Source organism: Dromaius novaehollandiae, chromosome 8 (genome assembly GCF_036370855.1).
Source record: "Dromaius novaehollandiae isolate bDroNov1 chromosome 8, bDroNov1.hap1, whole genome shotgun sequence".
NCBI lineage: Eukaryota > Metazoa > Chordata > Aves > Casuariiformes > Dromaiidae > Dromaius > Dromaius novaehollandiae.
In genome coordinates, this window is record NC_088105.1 from 5,863,023 (window position 1) to 5,877,451 (window position 14,429).

At 40.0% G+C, this 14,429-nt stretch overlaps 1 protein-coding gene across 2 annotated transcripts in view; it reads left to right on the forward strand.

Annotated features, from left to right (window-relative positions):
- BRINP3 (BMP/retinoic acid inducible neural specific 3) overlaps positions 1-14,429 on the forward strand; it is a 209,590-nt gene that overhangs the window by 113,930 nt on the left and 81,231 nt on the right. For both annotated transcript variants that reach the window (XM_064515541.1, XM_064515542.1), the window contains exons 3-4: positions 3,219-3,409; positions 12,675-12,865. In XM_064515541.1, the coding sequence (XP_064371611.1) occupies positions 3,219-3,409; positions 12,675-12,865 (382 nt within the window). The remainder of the gene's footprint in view (positions 1-3,218; positions 3,410-12,674; positions 12,866-14,429) is intronic.

Here is a 14,429-nt window from a genome sequence, read left to right on the forward strand (position 1 = left end):
CAGCTAGGTATCAGCTCTCCTTGTTGCTGTGCAGCTTGCTCCGTATTGTCCCTTATCTCTCTTTCGTCTGCAGAAATGAAGCTTCCCATCATCTCCCCCAGAGGCTTTAGGTCTTAATCTCTCAATGCTCCAAAACATGTGGTTTAAGAAAGACGTCAGGAAAAGAGGAGAGTCAATTACCGAGGCCTTTAAAAGCTTCAGCTCATTCTGTCACAGTTAAAAAATTGTGTAATCTTTTTTTAAAATTCAGCTCCCATATTCCACACCATCATGTTCCATAGCAGTGAATTTCAAAGGGTGATTACTTGCTGTGCTAATAATTATTTCCATTTACATGCTCCAAATCAAAAAAGAACACCCCAAGACTTTCCTAAAAGCATTATCCTACTTCCCCTCTCTAAAAGAGCATAAAATATGGCACAATGATCCTTCCATCACAGAAACTGTGGCAGAAAGGTCCTCTAACTCAGGTTTTATTAAATAAGCCAAAGACATTTCTTATAATGATAGAATAACTCAGTCCCTGTTTTCAGTAAACAGAGAACTTTTAACAGAACAGAAGGAGCTGAATTTGGTATTATGGATGGAGGCCACAATTTCTAGTGTTACACTTCAAAAAAATTATTGGATATCTCTTGGAGAAGAGTTATCGGAATGTCTTATAATCTAAAACCACGGTTCACAAAGAAACATAAAGAAGGCAATCAGTTTAGTTACTCTAAGGTTAAGGGGTGACTCCCTCAAACATTGTAATTATTTACACTGAAATTACCTAATATTTAGAGGAACTTTTAATCTGCCCAACATATGCATGAGAAGCTGCAAGAATTGGAAACCAAAATTGGCAGTGTTCAAACTGAAAATAAAATATACTTTCTTAACACAGAAAGCAGTTAAATACTGCAGGAGATTGCTGAGAAATGCTGTGAATTCTTCAGGTTTTAAATCAAGCTGGGATATTTTCCTCGGAGGCAGCTTCTTCTTCAGTCCCAAACTTGCTGACATAGATGAAAGAGCCATTTGGTGCTATTGTATTGGCTGCATTAAAAAGAGGATAAATGAATGGGTCATGGTGGTCTCCTCTGTCCTAAAGAGCTCTGACAAAAAAAAAAAAATCTAACAAAGGCTGTAGAAAATTAGCTTTTATCAGAATTTCAACTTTTCTGTTATTATCCTTGTGTTTGAACCTCAGCTTTGATATAGACAATTAGTGACATAGCAAGTTGAGAAGAAAAGAGTCCATCAAGGTATAGAATATATTTTATATGAATCCTTTACTTTGTAGAGTTTGTGTTCTTATCTTGCCATCAAAGTGACTTTATCTTGGTGGTCCAGTCAGGTACTGTAATCAAGGTATACTTTCCTATGTATTGAAATGAAAACAAAAACTCAAGTATGCCAAGAAATCACAGAATGTAAATAAAAAAAGTATTTTTCTTATCTCTCTTTCATTCATTTTAAATGTACAGTTGCGGAAAGGACAGTGCAGGGAACTTCACTGTATTAACTGCCTGTATTAATCTAGTTAATGTGCCTAACCAATACCTTTTCTGATTTCACAGAGGAATAATGTTTGTTTCATTTTACTCATCACTTTCCACTGATGTTCAGTACTTCCAATAAATTTTGAAGGAAAAGGTTACCGGTTTTATAGTTTCTTAAAGGAAAGTAAATTTTTTAGATGAAGTCCTTAAAAACTGACAAGTTTAAAAGACCACCAAAACTCCCATGGAATAGCAATTTCCAAAGACCAGCTCAGGAACACTGAGGATGTGCAGCAACCTTAAGAAACTGTGGGGGTCTGGTTGGTCTTATGCTCTTGACTGGCAAATTGCATCAGATAAGTAACACGAAACCTTTTTCTACTATAATTCTTGCACTTTTTTTTCTGAGAAAAGATCGCATCTGCAAGAATACATTTGAGAGGGAAGGTAGTTCATAAGACCTGCACCAAATTATCCTCTGCAAGTCTAAGACAGCCTGGGGACAAGGCAGTTTGGAAATGCGAGAGAATCAGGAGAACACTGGAAAGTAGAAGAGCTATTCAAAATTTATTCAGTTGGGTGTTCCTCATGGATTTGGACTTAGAATTGTTGAAAAAAACTGCTTTGCTCCAGCTATTCCTCAGGTGTTATTTGCCTGCTGCATCTCTGATTTTTGTCTTTTGTGTTAATTCTGTAAGTGAACGCTGTACTATATTTAGCTGGGACCTTCAGTAAGATCATTCAAGCTCTCTAATCTATTTGCTTTCCTATCGCCTTATCTGAGGGCAAATCTTAATTGACATAGCTTTACAAATGACTCCACAAAGCAGTAGCTGAATGGGTCCACAGGTTGCCTTGGACTTAATTTCCCAGTGCTCAGACTGCTTTGCAAAAGCAAAGTTACTGCAGATGCTGAGCAGCAAAAGAAGCATCTCAACTAGATTTTGAGGACAATAAGTCCTTCTGCTAATAACTCTATCTGCTATCTTAATTGGCAAGTAAATGAATAAAAGATGTGTTTATTACTGTGTAATTGACTTGTTTGCTTTCCTTGCTGTCATTGATTCATTTTAGAGAGGGGAAGGGGACACGTCTTTGAGTTCATTTATGTCCCTCCTACAGTAGAAAAGAGTCATCTGCTTGCAGGAATCAGATCCACCCTCTGCATAAATCTTTGAAAGGGAGACAGAAGTACAGAAAACTTTGGAAATATCATAGCAGGGCCAAATGTGGTGTGATCGTGTATCTCTAAACTGTTCAGATGAGGCAGCTAGGTACCTAAGTGGGTTATCACCAAAAAAAGCAAGCAAGCTGGTCTATTTCTTAAAAGATTTTCAAAATTTGCCTTGCAAGACGCTAACGCAAACACCTGTTGCATTTGTTCCAAAAGTTTGTGTAATTCCTAATTTACTTTCAGGGCCTAGCAAATCTGGTTCTCCTAGGGCTGTAGTCACATCAGAGGCTAAACAGAAACAACAGGGACAGCAGCACTCTAAGTGGCTTATTTTTTATTTTTTTTTTTTTCCAGGCAACGATTTTGTTATGGAGTATTCCCTCCACTTCTAATAAATAACACTTGTTGCTTGTCCTATGCATACGGCACATGAGGGAGTATCACTGTCAAGGCGCTTTGTAATACATTGCCCCCAGCTAGTCAGCAGAGCAGTGCAGTTTGCAAATGAAGGCACTTGTCTGAATGACGTATTTCTGAATGCGAATTGCTTTGCTTTGCAGAGAGTTTGGCCGCTGGAAAGTAAACAACCTTGCTGTTGAAAGAAGAAATTTCCTTGGCTCACCGCTGCCACTTGCCCCCGAATTCTTCCGTAACATAAGGCTCCTAGGACGCCGCCCAACGCTTCAGCAGATCACAGAAAACCTTATCAAGAAATATGGGACGCACTTCCTACTATCAGCTACCTTGGGAGGTAGGCTTAACACGCGGAAATACTGTGCATGACTGAAGTGAAAGCACTGGTCACGACTGATTTCCCTGTAAAGCTGTGGTGTCCCCAGGTCCTGCCCTCTGAGCAGCTAAGCCGAGCTCCTATCCCGGGGCTGGACCTTGTTAAGACAGAAGTAGATTTTGTCTACAAGCCTCACCTTCCTTTCTCCTGCTGATGCTAAACTTTGCTTTCTTGGTTCTTCCCAAGCAATTTTAGGGGTAAAAAAGGCTGAGGAACCTCGCTGCTCTGCCTGAGTTCCTGGTATGGATGATGCTTCCTCTTGAGCCCAGCACAGCACCACAAAGGTGAAGCAACAAAAGCAGTCACGATTATACCCGGGAAATCTTTTCACCTAGGAGCCGTACTTAAATTACTCCGACTGCTAGGAATTCTTAATATTGTCACCCCTCTTTTTTTTAGGATTAGCCCCCAGTTAACCAGCAGGACTAAAAGTTTGAAAATGGCATGTGAGGCTTTGCCACGTGGTTGCTATCAACTTAATGGCAGTTACATTTCCAAATCCCCGCAGGCTGATTTGGAAAGGGTAGCCTGGTGTGTAATTGGGATCCAGTTACAAAACAGATTGACGAAATCCAGTGGAGAGGCCTAATGTTCAATGGAAGACGTAAATTGCTCGGACTGAAAGACAATTAGCGCATGCGATTGCCCATCTAGGTACTGCAAAATGAACTGACATTTTAGAAATGCAGTTTTATCCCTCAGTGGGCGATTATATTAAGGATAATTCTAGTGATTTGAGTATCCTTCCAGCAGGACAATCTTGTCAAAAGGCTGTATTCACCTGAGGAATGGTTTTCTTTAATACATTTCATAACTGAATTCTAACCATATATTAAGGAAATGACAGCCCTCCTTTTCTCTTTTGGCCAATAGCTGAGTTCTGTAACGACTGAAGAGCCTCACAGCAACTCCCTTTCAGAGAAGACCGTTCCAGAAGCAATGGGAATTTCTGTGTTACTGGAGTTATTTAAAATAACAGTATATTAATTTCTTGTCATTATTTGGGGGAAATGGCACTCCCGCAGCAAATCCATGACCATGAAAATTTTAAGCACAGGTTACATGTGCTGACCAGCAATTTGGAATAAAATTCACAGAATTTCTTTAATTGCTTAGTACATTTCTTCCATAGAAAAAGGTCCACTTTTTTATAATAGTGACAGTATCTTTTCTTGTGCGTGCAGCACTCAGCACAGCTGAACAATAAACCTGACTGCAGGAGAGAAAAAAAATATTTATTAAATTATTAAGCATAATGTTTAGAGACTTGGCTCCAACATAGATCCCATTGCAAGGATTATGGTAAAAATCTCATTCTGATATTTGTTAATTATCGCCTATCTAAAATCCGTAATCTGAAATCCGTTTTGGAGCTGGAATTGGACAGAATTCAAGGGAAATGCCCTAGCACAGCTCTTGCTGCTCTTTCACAAGTGTTAAGCACCAGTATCTCAGGGACCACAAAAGAGCGATCAACTCAACACCGCTTATGAAGTATGGCCCTGAGTGAGAATGAAAACTTAAGGCTAGTTCTCTTGAAGACTTTGGAAAGCTATATCTTAAATGTTAAAAATCTCTCTGAGCCTGAGATTTGCTGGAGGGAAACCAGGGTACTGTGCCCTTCCCTCATCCCTTGGTGAGGTTAATATCACCTCACCAAGGCCCTGAAATGCCATAGGTGTCACATGCTTGCAAAAATTTCCTGCTTACAGGGAGAGGATGTTGACTTCTTGGCTCTGTCAAAGCTTAATGAAAGCAAAGGGAGTTTTTGTAATGACTTTGGCAGGTTTCAGTTTAGGTCCCTAGCCTCAATTTTTAGGTGAGATTTCAGGTATACCTTCTGCCTTCCCTTATCTTTGGATTGCTGCTGAATACCTTTGAAAAAACTGGATCTGTTAAAATTATTACAGGGAACTGGTAATTTCTAGGAATGCTTTCATGGGGTAGCTGATATCCCTGCACTTTTCTGTATGCCTGTGTTAGTTTTCATTTTCTGGCTAGGCTGAATGGGGGTTCCCAGAGACACCTTGTCCACACTTCATTAACATGTAATTAGATTTTTTCTTTCAGTAATACATTCTTACCTTTCTTTTATTTGCAATTAGCTTTTTCTGAAAACTGTATTGCTTATGTAGTTTCTTAAAAGCAGAAAAGCAAAACTGAGTGTGTATAATTCTTTTATTTAATGAATCCCCAATCATCTGTATTCATGGGCATAAAGGAAAGCTTGGCAAATGAACGACCTTGTGGTAAGATTTGTGTACCTCTGTGGCCATTTCGCTTTCATGAATATCCCTTTTTGACCATAAAGGGAAATCTTGCACATGGTTATCCGTAAAATGTTCCCAGGTCTTTATTCAGAAACAGAAAAATATTCTCCTCAAGGGTATTCTAAAAAGCGAAATTAGGGAAGTTGCACAATTTTTCATGTTGTTACAAGATATCATGGAAAACGGCATTTCTCATTGCTTCTATTTCTTACCAAAGTTTTGTCCGCTAGTGACTGTAAGCAAAGTCAAGCATGTCCCTAGTGAGCAGCTTCAGGTTGCTGGATAGAAAGACACTGTGCAATTCAGCGTTTGCACCGCACGAGGCAGTGCCGAGCGATGGTTCGCTGAGGAGCGCGCTTGCCCATGCGCAGGAATAACCTCTTCTACTATCGTGTCGACTGCCTGTGGTGCCAAACCTGAGCTTCACTTTGTGCACAAACAGGGAAGGTGATTAGGGCTGGGCCATCATTAAAAGGTGAAGAGGATCCCCCCCTCCTCAAGGACAAGTGTTCGGGACTCGGCCGAACACGACCCTGAGCAGCCTGAGCTAATTAGACCTGCTTTGAGCTGGGCTTTGGACTAGATGACCTCCAGAAGTCCCTTCCAACCTAAATCATTTTATGATTCTATGAAACGTCTTTCTAAATTCTCTACAGGCTTTCAGCTAGCAGTCCCACAAAGCCGAGGTTCTCCTCTGAATGAAAGGCAATGCACAATATTACTTATTTTCTTTTTTTCTGCATTTGTACTTGTATTTTCTCTCTATTTTGCCTACTGAATGATGGAATGAAAGCCCAGATTTTGAAATAATATACAAGATAATTAGATGCTGTAAACCATAGTGGTGTACAAGCAGTGTGCTGCAGTGTGTGCTGCAGAACTGGAAGTTATTATGAAGCTTAAGGCATTGCTGCTGACCAAGCATAAGTGAATGAAAATTTTAATGGACTCCACTTTAAAAGCCTTCATTTTAATGCAATTCTTACATATAGATGACAAGGCTGCTTAGCAAACTTGGTGATGAGGAAATTACTAACAAACATATTAGCTGATATAGTTAATAATAAGCATATTAGCTAATACAGCATATTAGTTAATAAAATAGCTAGCAAACGTACTATGGTTAGATGATAGGCCCTTGTTCCTGGCATTTTGGCGATGTGAGCCTGACCCTGGAGCTTTGCAAGATGAAGATAGTGAAGAGTACAAGTATCACAGCAACGGTTTTGAGTAGGTCAGTTTTCAGGGGGCTTTCAGGAGGCTTGTGATGAAATGAGAGCAAACAGTTGGCAATTGGCCAACTGGGAATCGCTAACATTTGAGATGTATTTATTTTGCTGTCATTGTCAGTCATCATTGTTCAAAGCGTGATTACCAGCACATCATCAGAGTCCTCTCTCTGGGTCAGGAAATATTTCCTTAACAAAGTTGCAGGCTTTGAGAGCCAAAAGAAGAAAAGGTAGTTTTGTCTTTACCACAGGCAATCTTAATTGACATTGAGCTTCATCCCAATTTGTCACCATTCTCCTTTCCATGCAGTACAGTTCTGCAGTCGTGTTTGATATTTGCACCTTTACTATTCTGCGCATTGAATAAAGACAGTCAGATGTTCCTTCCCTTATTGATATTCCTCTTGAGTGGTGTGTTACTCTGCCTGTATAAATGATGGGAGAAATTCTTGGCTTGTGGAAATCAGTGGATCTCAATGAATTCTGAAGGATTTATGACTGTTTACACCAACTGCAGATATGACCTTTGCTGCCTATGAAATTTTTTGAAAGGTAAGATGCAAACTTACTTGCAAATAAGGAAGGGAGAATCCAGACTGAAATGACTGATGTGAGAAAGGAACTTAAAAATTTACTGTTGGACTTGCGAACTCTCTGGATGAGAAGGAGAAAAAAAATATATATATGTATATGTATATATATGTGTGTGTATACATATATATATAGAGAGAGGGAGAGTATTTCTTTTCTCTCCTCTCTGGTCAATGAAGAAAAATCTCAAATCCTCTTAAAACAGATGGTAAGAGTGGAATAAACATGCGCTGTTATTCAGTCGGACCACAGAAATGATACCGCATCTGGCCTAGCATTAGCTTATATACTTTCTGAGACTGTGCACTTCCACCAACATCTGCTTAAGTTTGGGAAAATGACCTGATGAAACCCTAGTGGTATATTCTGTGATGCAAACATGAATAAAATTTCTACCAGTGCTGAGCTATTTTGCATAACAACAGCATAAAATAGTTTCAGACTCTTTTGCTGTGTTGAGACACAGCTGTTATAATTCAGGTATTCTGCCTAATCAGAAACTTTTGAGAAGTTCACAGGCCAAAGATACATATATGTACATGAATACAGAGCTCTAAAAAGGAAACTGTGGGTGATACTTGGATTTAGTTGCCTTTGAGTATCATCCTTTTATTACCGTTTCCTACTGTCTGATAGGAAGTGATGGGAATTGCTTGGATCATTGCATTTTCTTATCACAACCCTGTCTACAGATGGAAATTCAAAGCAGCAAGGTGTGTGATCCTTTCATCGTTACAAAGATGTGGATACAGGAAAGCCAGCTCTCAATAACTGAGGCAGAAAATAGCCTCATATAAATAAAAGTATTTAATTCAGATGAATATGTATTGTTACGTATAACAAAAGATATTTACTTCTTCAGTAGATGCTTATATTTAGTTACATTTCTTACAGCATTATTCTAATTCTGCCATGCCAACAATGGCTATTTGCATTTCTTATTTAAATAATTCCTGAAGATATTCTTAAAATGCACACAACATTAATTTCTAATTTCTGAATGCCTTTTTTTTACCGTTGTACAGAAGTCTTAGAGCTAAATGGCCACAGATGGGTTATGTGTCTGGGTTAATTTCTATACGCCCACTTTGTTTTGTGCTTTTATGTTTTGAAAGACAACGCGTAGAATATTTTTCTCAACCAAGGAGGTTAATTTGCAAATGCAAACACTGGAAAATATGTTCTTATAAGCTTTGGAAAGAGCTAAATATATAGGCCAAGTTCTAGGCTTGCAAATGCCAGGGCTTGCAGGGACATTAGTCTATATTGTGCCAAGGTCAATGTATAGCATGAATGTCAGTCCCCTACCCACTGATGAATATCTGTGAGCGACAGCAGCTACATGGTGATAAAGCATCAGCACAGTGAGTCTGCTAATTTCTTGAGCCAATTACTGGACTATATGGGGTTATTCTGTGAGCAGGAACATGGCTTTTGTGCTGTTTCTTTCACCCCTGAGAAAGTGAAGCAAACTGGCTCCTGAATTGTATGAAGCAGAGGGAAAACACTGCTTTTAGAGACCGCAGTAGGGGCAGCTATGTGGATCTGATGCTGAATAATTGTGTTTTCTTAGTATTCACTGTCATTAATCCTTCTCAGTTTTTTAAACTCATAACCTTGAATAGTTTGGTAAATCTCATTTACTTTTTGTCTCATGCTTAGATGTTTTCTTAGCCGATTCCATGGTTGCAGACTGTTACGGGTTAAAAAAAAAAGGATTTATCCTTGTTTCAGATGCGATAGAAGAGTCTCTTTTGGCGTGGGTTTCATTTTTTTCTAAATTAATTTAAAACTCATACTGTCTCCCACAAATTAGATATGAGTCACTAATGTTACTTTCCAAGTCCTTTTCTTACAGTGCTGCAACAAAACAGTAAAGCCCGAGTACTAAGCTGTGGTGGAGGTTTCTGGGTTTTTAATCTACTTTAATCCTTTTCCTAGCAAGTGCTAAACCAGCTCTGAGAGATAAAATACTTCCAGAATCTGGAAAAAGCCTTTGAAAAGAAAAAAATTTGTACCGTACCTGGTTGCACCTAGTCTTACCATAGTGCCTGAGGATCCTGGCTATGAATTAGGACCTACTGGTTTGACATGCCACCCAAGCACAGTGGCAGAGATTTGGGGGCAGAAAGAACTTTCTTCCCATCCGCCCCAAAGGACCCTCCCTCAGGCTGCATGCTCTCGTTCAGCCTTGGGAAGCGTAATCGGATGGGATCCGGATCAAATTCTCTTGAAAAACAGTTTTGATGGAAGCAGTCCTACCATCCCTATCCATAATTGAGATCAGTGACAGAGGTGCTAAGGGTTTACACTGTGTCTGTGTGTGTGTGTGTGTGTGTGTGCACGTGTGCGGTGCACTGGCAAATGAAACATGAAGAGTTTCAAGAAAAATTTCCCCTACTTTCCAGAGATTCCCCCCAAGCCTGAGCATTGGTTTTCTTTTATCTTGCAATTCATTATAACCTATTTGCAGTGGAAAGATGATCAAGCTTGCAAAAGTCACTTTAATCTAAATATATTAGCTCACGCACCTGGAAAAGGGAAAAAAAAATATGGAAAATTTCCTAGTGACATTTTGTGCTTTTTTTGCACTGCCTGAACAAATCACTGACACCAATTTGCCTCTTGTGAGTGGCTCTAATATTGCTGCATCTTTGCAGTGTCACAAGCAGTTGCACAGAGCTCATGGCCCCTGGATCGTATCTCAACTCACTCCCTTGCTCTGCAGTTTGGAAACATCCTTCACATCAGCTAGCATCAGAGGGTAGGTTTTATTTCATAGCTATATCTGAACCCTGACAGTGCTTGAACTTTTAGATGGCAAATTTCCATTCAGGGACAAGCCATTTGATTTTTGCTGTGCTTTTCCAGCTCTTTATTCGCCACGGTCAGCGTGGGTGCCCGCCTGGCCGCAAGACCCTGTCACTGCCTTGCATCGGGGCAGCGGGGGAAAATGTACTGCAGAGGTCCGGGCTAATGCGATGCAGTGGCTTATGCCTCCCCTGCCAAGCAAACCTAATATGTTTTGGCAGCAATTAAATAAAATGCAAATCTGCACCCACTTCTTACAGCATAGGGCCTAGGTAGCTGGCTGGGGGTATCCTGTTACTTATGGAAGCTGCTTTAATTCCTGGTTCCTTGGAGTTCAGGCAATTCGTTCCTGCTTTGATGAACACATGCACACACACACACACACAAATATCACCCCTTAGGAAAATGTAGGAGGAGAAGAATAAATATAGTGGAGAGAGTAGAGGTACACTCTGTCTGGAATAGCCAGCTGTCCTGGGCAGCAGCTCTCTGTTCCCAGGAAGACATGACCATGCTGGACAAGCCTGGTGGGTTAGATAACAGCCTCCCCGGATAATGGGAATTTTGCCTATGTAAGGACTGAAGGGCCTGGATTTCCTCTGAATCTGTAAGGGATTGTCAAACACTACAAGGTCCATTGAGTAACTGGAGTCGAGTCCTCTTTCTTCAGACACAAACGAATTTTGCAAGCAGAGGGAGCTGCTCGTGTAATCATTACATGGCAACAGATGTGCTCGCCCTCTCCAAGGTATGCATCCTTAATTTAGCATTGCTCGCCACCAAGGTTGTCTCCTTTTAAAGCTGATGTCATGTGTTCATCCTACATATTATCCCTCTACAGCGATATCTGTTGGCACATAAATCCATCTGAACTTGGCATCCCCAGTGTAACAGATGGGTGAGCAATGAAACGAGTGCAAGCGGCAAGTCAGAGCGTAACGGGGCAGCTTCCTTCCCAGGAACGAGAAAACGTCCTGCGGCGGAGCAGTTCAGCAGCTAGAATAAAGATATAATGATATTATTCCTTGATTCTCGAGCAGGTGAATGTCAAAGAAGGCAAACCACCAAACGCAGCTTCAGAAAGTGTGAAAAATAGGTAATTTGGACATAAGTTACCTTGAAATACTATTCTGATGACTTTTCCATTGCACTTTCTGAAGTGAACAAACTTGTCTAAACAGATTACTAAATGAATGGATTCTTGGTGGCCCTGAAAAAATTTATCTGTGAAGTGAACAATAAATACAAGGAAAAATCTTTATCAGTCAGTGGGATTACACTGGAAGGGTCTCAAGAACCAACCGCATTAACCAAATGAGATTTTGTTTTCCATTGTTTTGAATAATCCTATGGGAATTCAATTTTTTAAATTTAAGTGATTTATTTTTTTTAATGGCATTTGAAAGAAAAAGGAAGTGCGAAAGACAACTTAAGATGCTGGAGCTTCTCTTTGGTTTTGGAAAAACAACGCTGTTTTGGAAGTTGGGAAAGTGTTATTTATGTTACCTTTTTTTTAAAGAATACTGATTAACATACTTATTGCGTATTTCTTATCCTTTTCAGTGATAGAAATTTGGTGTAAGTGATCTGTTATATCAGGTTGCAGTGTTCTTATCATTGCTGAATTGATTGAAAAGCACAAGAGAATTCAATGTTTATAAAAGCTGTAACAAGGTATTATGTTTTTCTGAGGTCAGAAAATACATGTCTGAGGTTAAAAAATACATTTTTTAAAAGAAAGAAATGAACAGGAATAAAAAAAAGGAAGTCTCAAGTATTATACTGGTTTATTTCCTTTCATGCTAACATTAAATACCAAAAAATGAACATACTGAGCAATCTTGGACACAAATACATTTTTACACATGATTTACATTTAATACATACATAACATCTATATGTGGTTGGCAAATAGGAGCAAGTGGAGAAGACTTATCAGCGCATTTTAGGCATAAATGTCTCTTATTGTGTTGTCGCTATTCATAGCAGGCACCCCAGAAAAGAATAAAAGAAGTAGAGGAATACTAATACTAAACATACTAATTTTCCTTTTTAGTCCTCAGAGATGCCTAACATAGACAAAAAGAAAAGTTCTTTTAAAAGGAGGTGCTGGCCACTAAACCCACGAAAGAATTTGTTGTCCATGTGCTTAACGCCTATTAAGGTACCTCCTTCTGCCATTAGGGAAAGGTCTCAACCATTATATCTGCTTCTCAACGTTAGCCAACAGCTATCGACGGTTTTCCTCGGCACCTTATCCGCAGGAAAACGAGCGCTGCAGAGGGCGGCACCAACTTATGCCGCCGTTTCTGTTTCTTCCCCCAGGAGAGGAGTCACTCACAATTTTTGTGGACAAACGGAAGCTGAGCAAGAGGTCAGAAGGCAGCGATCCCAGCACCAACGGCTCCTCGGTGACCCTGGAGACCCTGCACCAGCTGGCAGCCTCCTACTTCATCGACCGAGACAGCACCCTCCGCAGGCTCCACCACATCCAGATTGCCTCCACGGCCATAAAGGTATGGGAAGTCCTCTGGGGCTGACCACCAAACGTGCTTCCAGGTTCACTTGCAATTACTAAAACAAAAAAGATTTATTAGGAAAATAGTCACTTTTGTCCTAAATTTTTCTAGCTGGAAAAAAAGCACTAATTTGATGATCATGATGTCTAAAGAGTGAATTCTTGGTTACCCTGAAAAGACAGCCTAATGCACTAAAGATACTATTTTTGATGAGTGATATCTAATTTGAATGATGCGGATGGCCTTTCTAGAAGTGTTTCATCAGTGAACCAATTTCCTTTAAATGAGTCCTCAACAACTGCGTTTATAGCCATTCTTATACCTGTCTACAGGCACCTACAGTTTGCATTTTCCCTCTCACTTCTTTGTATTATTTTGCAATTATAGTCTAACATGCTGCTCTAATTGAGACATTAATGAATTAATTTCTTCCTATCTGGGGAAAGTTTTGGAGCTCCTGGTTCTGCGGTACTGTGGAGGCCTGTCCCATTTTCCAGTTGGAGCTGTCTTAGTGCATTTTGTCAGGCAAAGCCTCCTGCTGTAGGTCGCTTGTGGCATGAGAAGATGCTTGGCTGAGATCAGTACTTATGTAGGTATGGCATAAAGCTACAGACGTTCTTTTGAACAAGTCTCTCGTTTGACACTGCCTATCTGAGATAACCTCTCTGAGTACACTTCCAGCATAGAAGAACAAACCAGATTTTAACTTGCAGTTGAATGTGCATAAATTATAAAACTTTCAACGGAAGGTGTTTTGTTTGGAATCCATTGAATTCTTTGGATCTTTCAACCAGTAACTAAAGGCTTCATTAAAGACCTCCTGAAGCCAATTTGTGGTTTCCAAATACCCTAGTTATTACTTCAGTAAATATAAATTTACCTGTTTGGGAGCCCCAGGTCCTTTGCAGATAGGAGGTATACATGATTTTTTGCATCGGCAGTGCACGTTCAGCTTGACGCTTCATATATATCAGTTATGCCTCCTGCCCCATCCGTTCCTGAGCTGGTGACATGACAGCTACCTCCAGCTCAGAGCTCCTTATCCACATCTTACTACACACTGCTTTATTATCCATCTGATGTGACTTATCTCAATAAGCTTGCCATTTATCACATAGATCTGCAGCAATCTTTAAAAAACTTGTTTCCTTCTTTCAAAGCCCAGGAGAGACTTTCCTTCCACGTTAAGGAAACCGATGGCACCTGAAGGGCTAGAAGATAGAAGACAGAGACAAAGCAATGTCTGAAAGAAATTTCCCCTAGTATTTGGCACAGTTGTGCTTTTTCTTTTCTTTTTTTTTAATGAGAGAATTTGTGACATAATGCAAAATTCAACCCTGTTTCCACATAACTGCTTTGCTAATGATTTAGGTAATAAATTCTCTGTGTGTCCAAAGTTTTTTGCAAACAACACCAAATGACTAAGTTTCCCCCCACTCCCCCTCCCCGTTCACAAGACAGATTCAGATGCAAGCAGTAGTCCATCAGCAAATCCGCTTTGGGTAATTGACTGCAGCAGGTCTCAAGGAAATGGTTCTCACATCAGATGCAACAGTGCTGA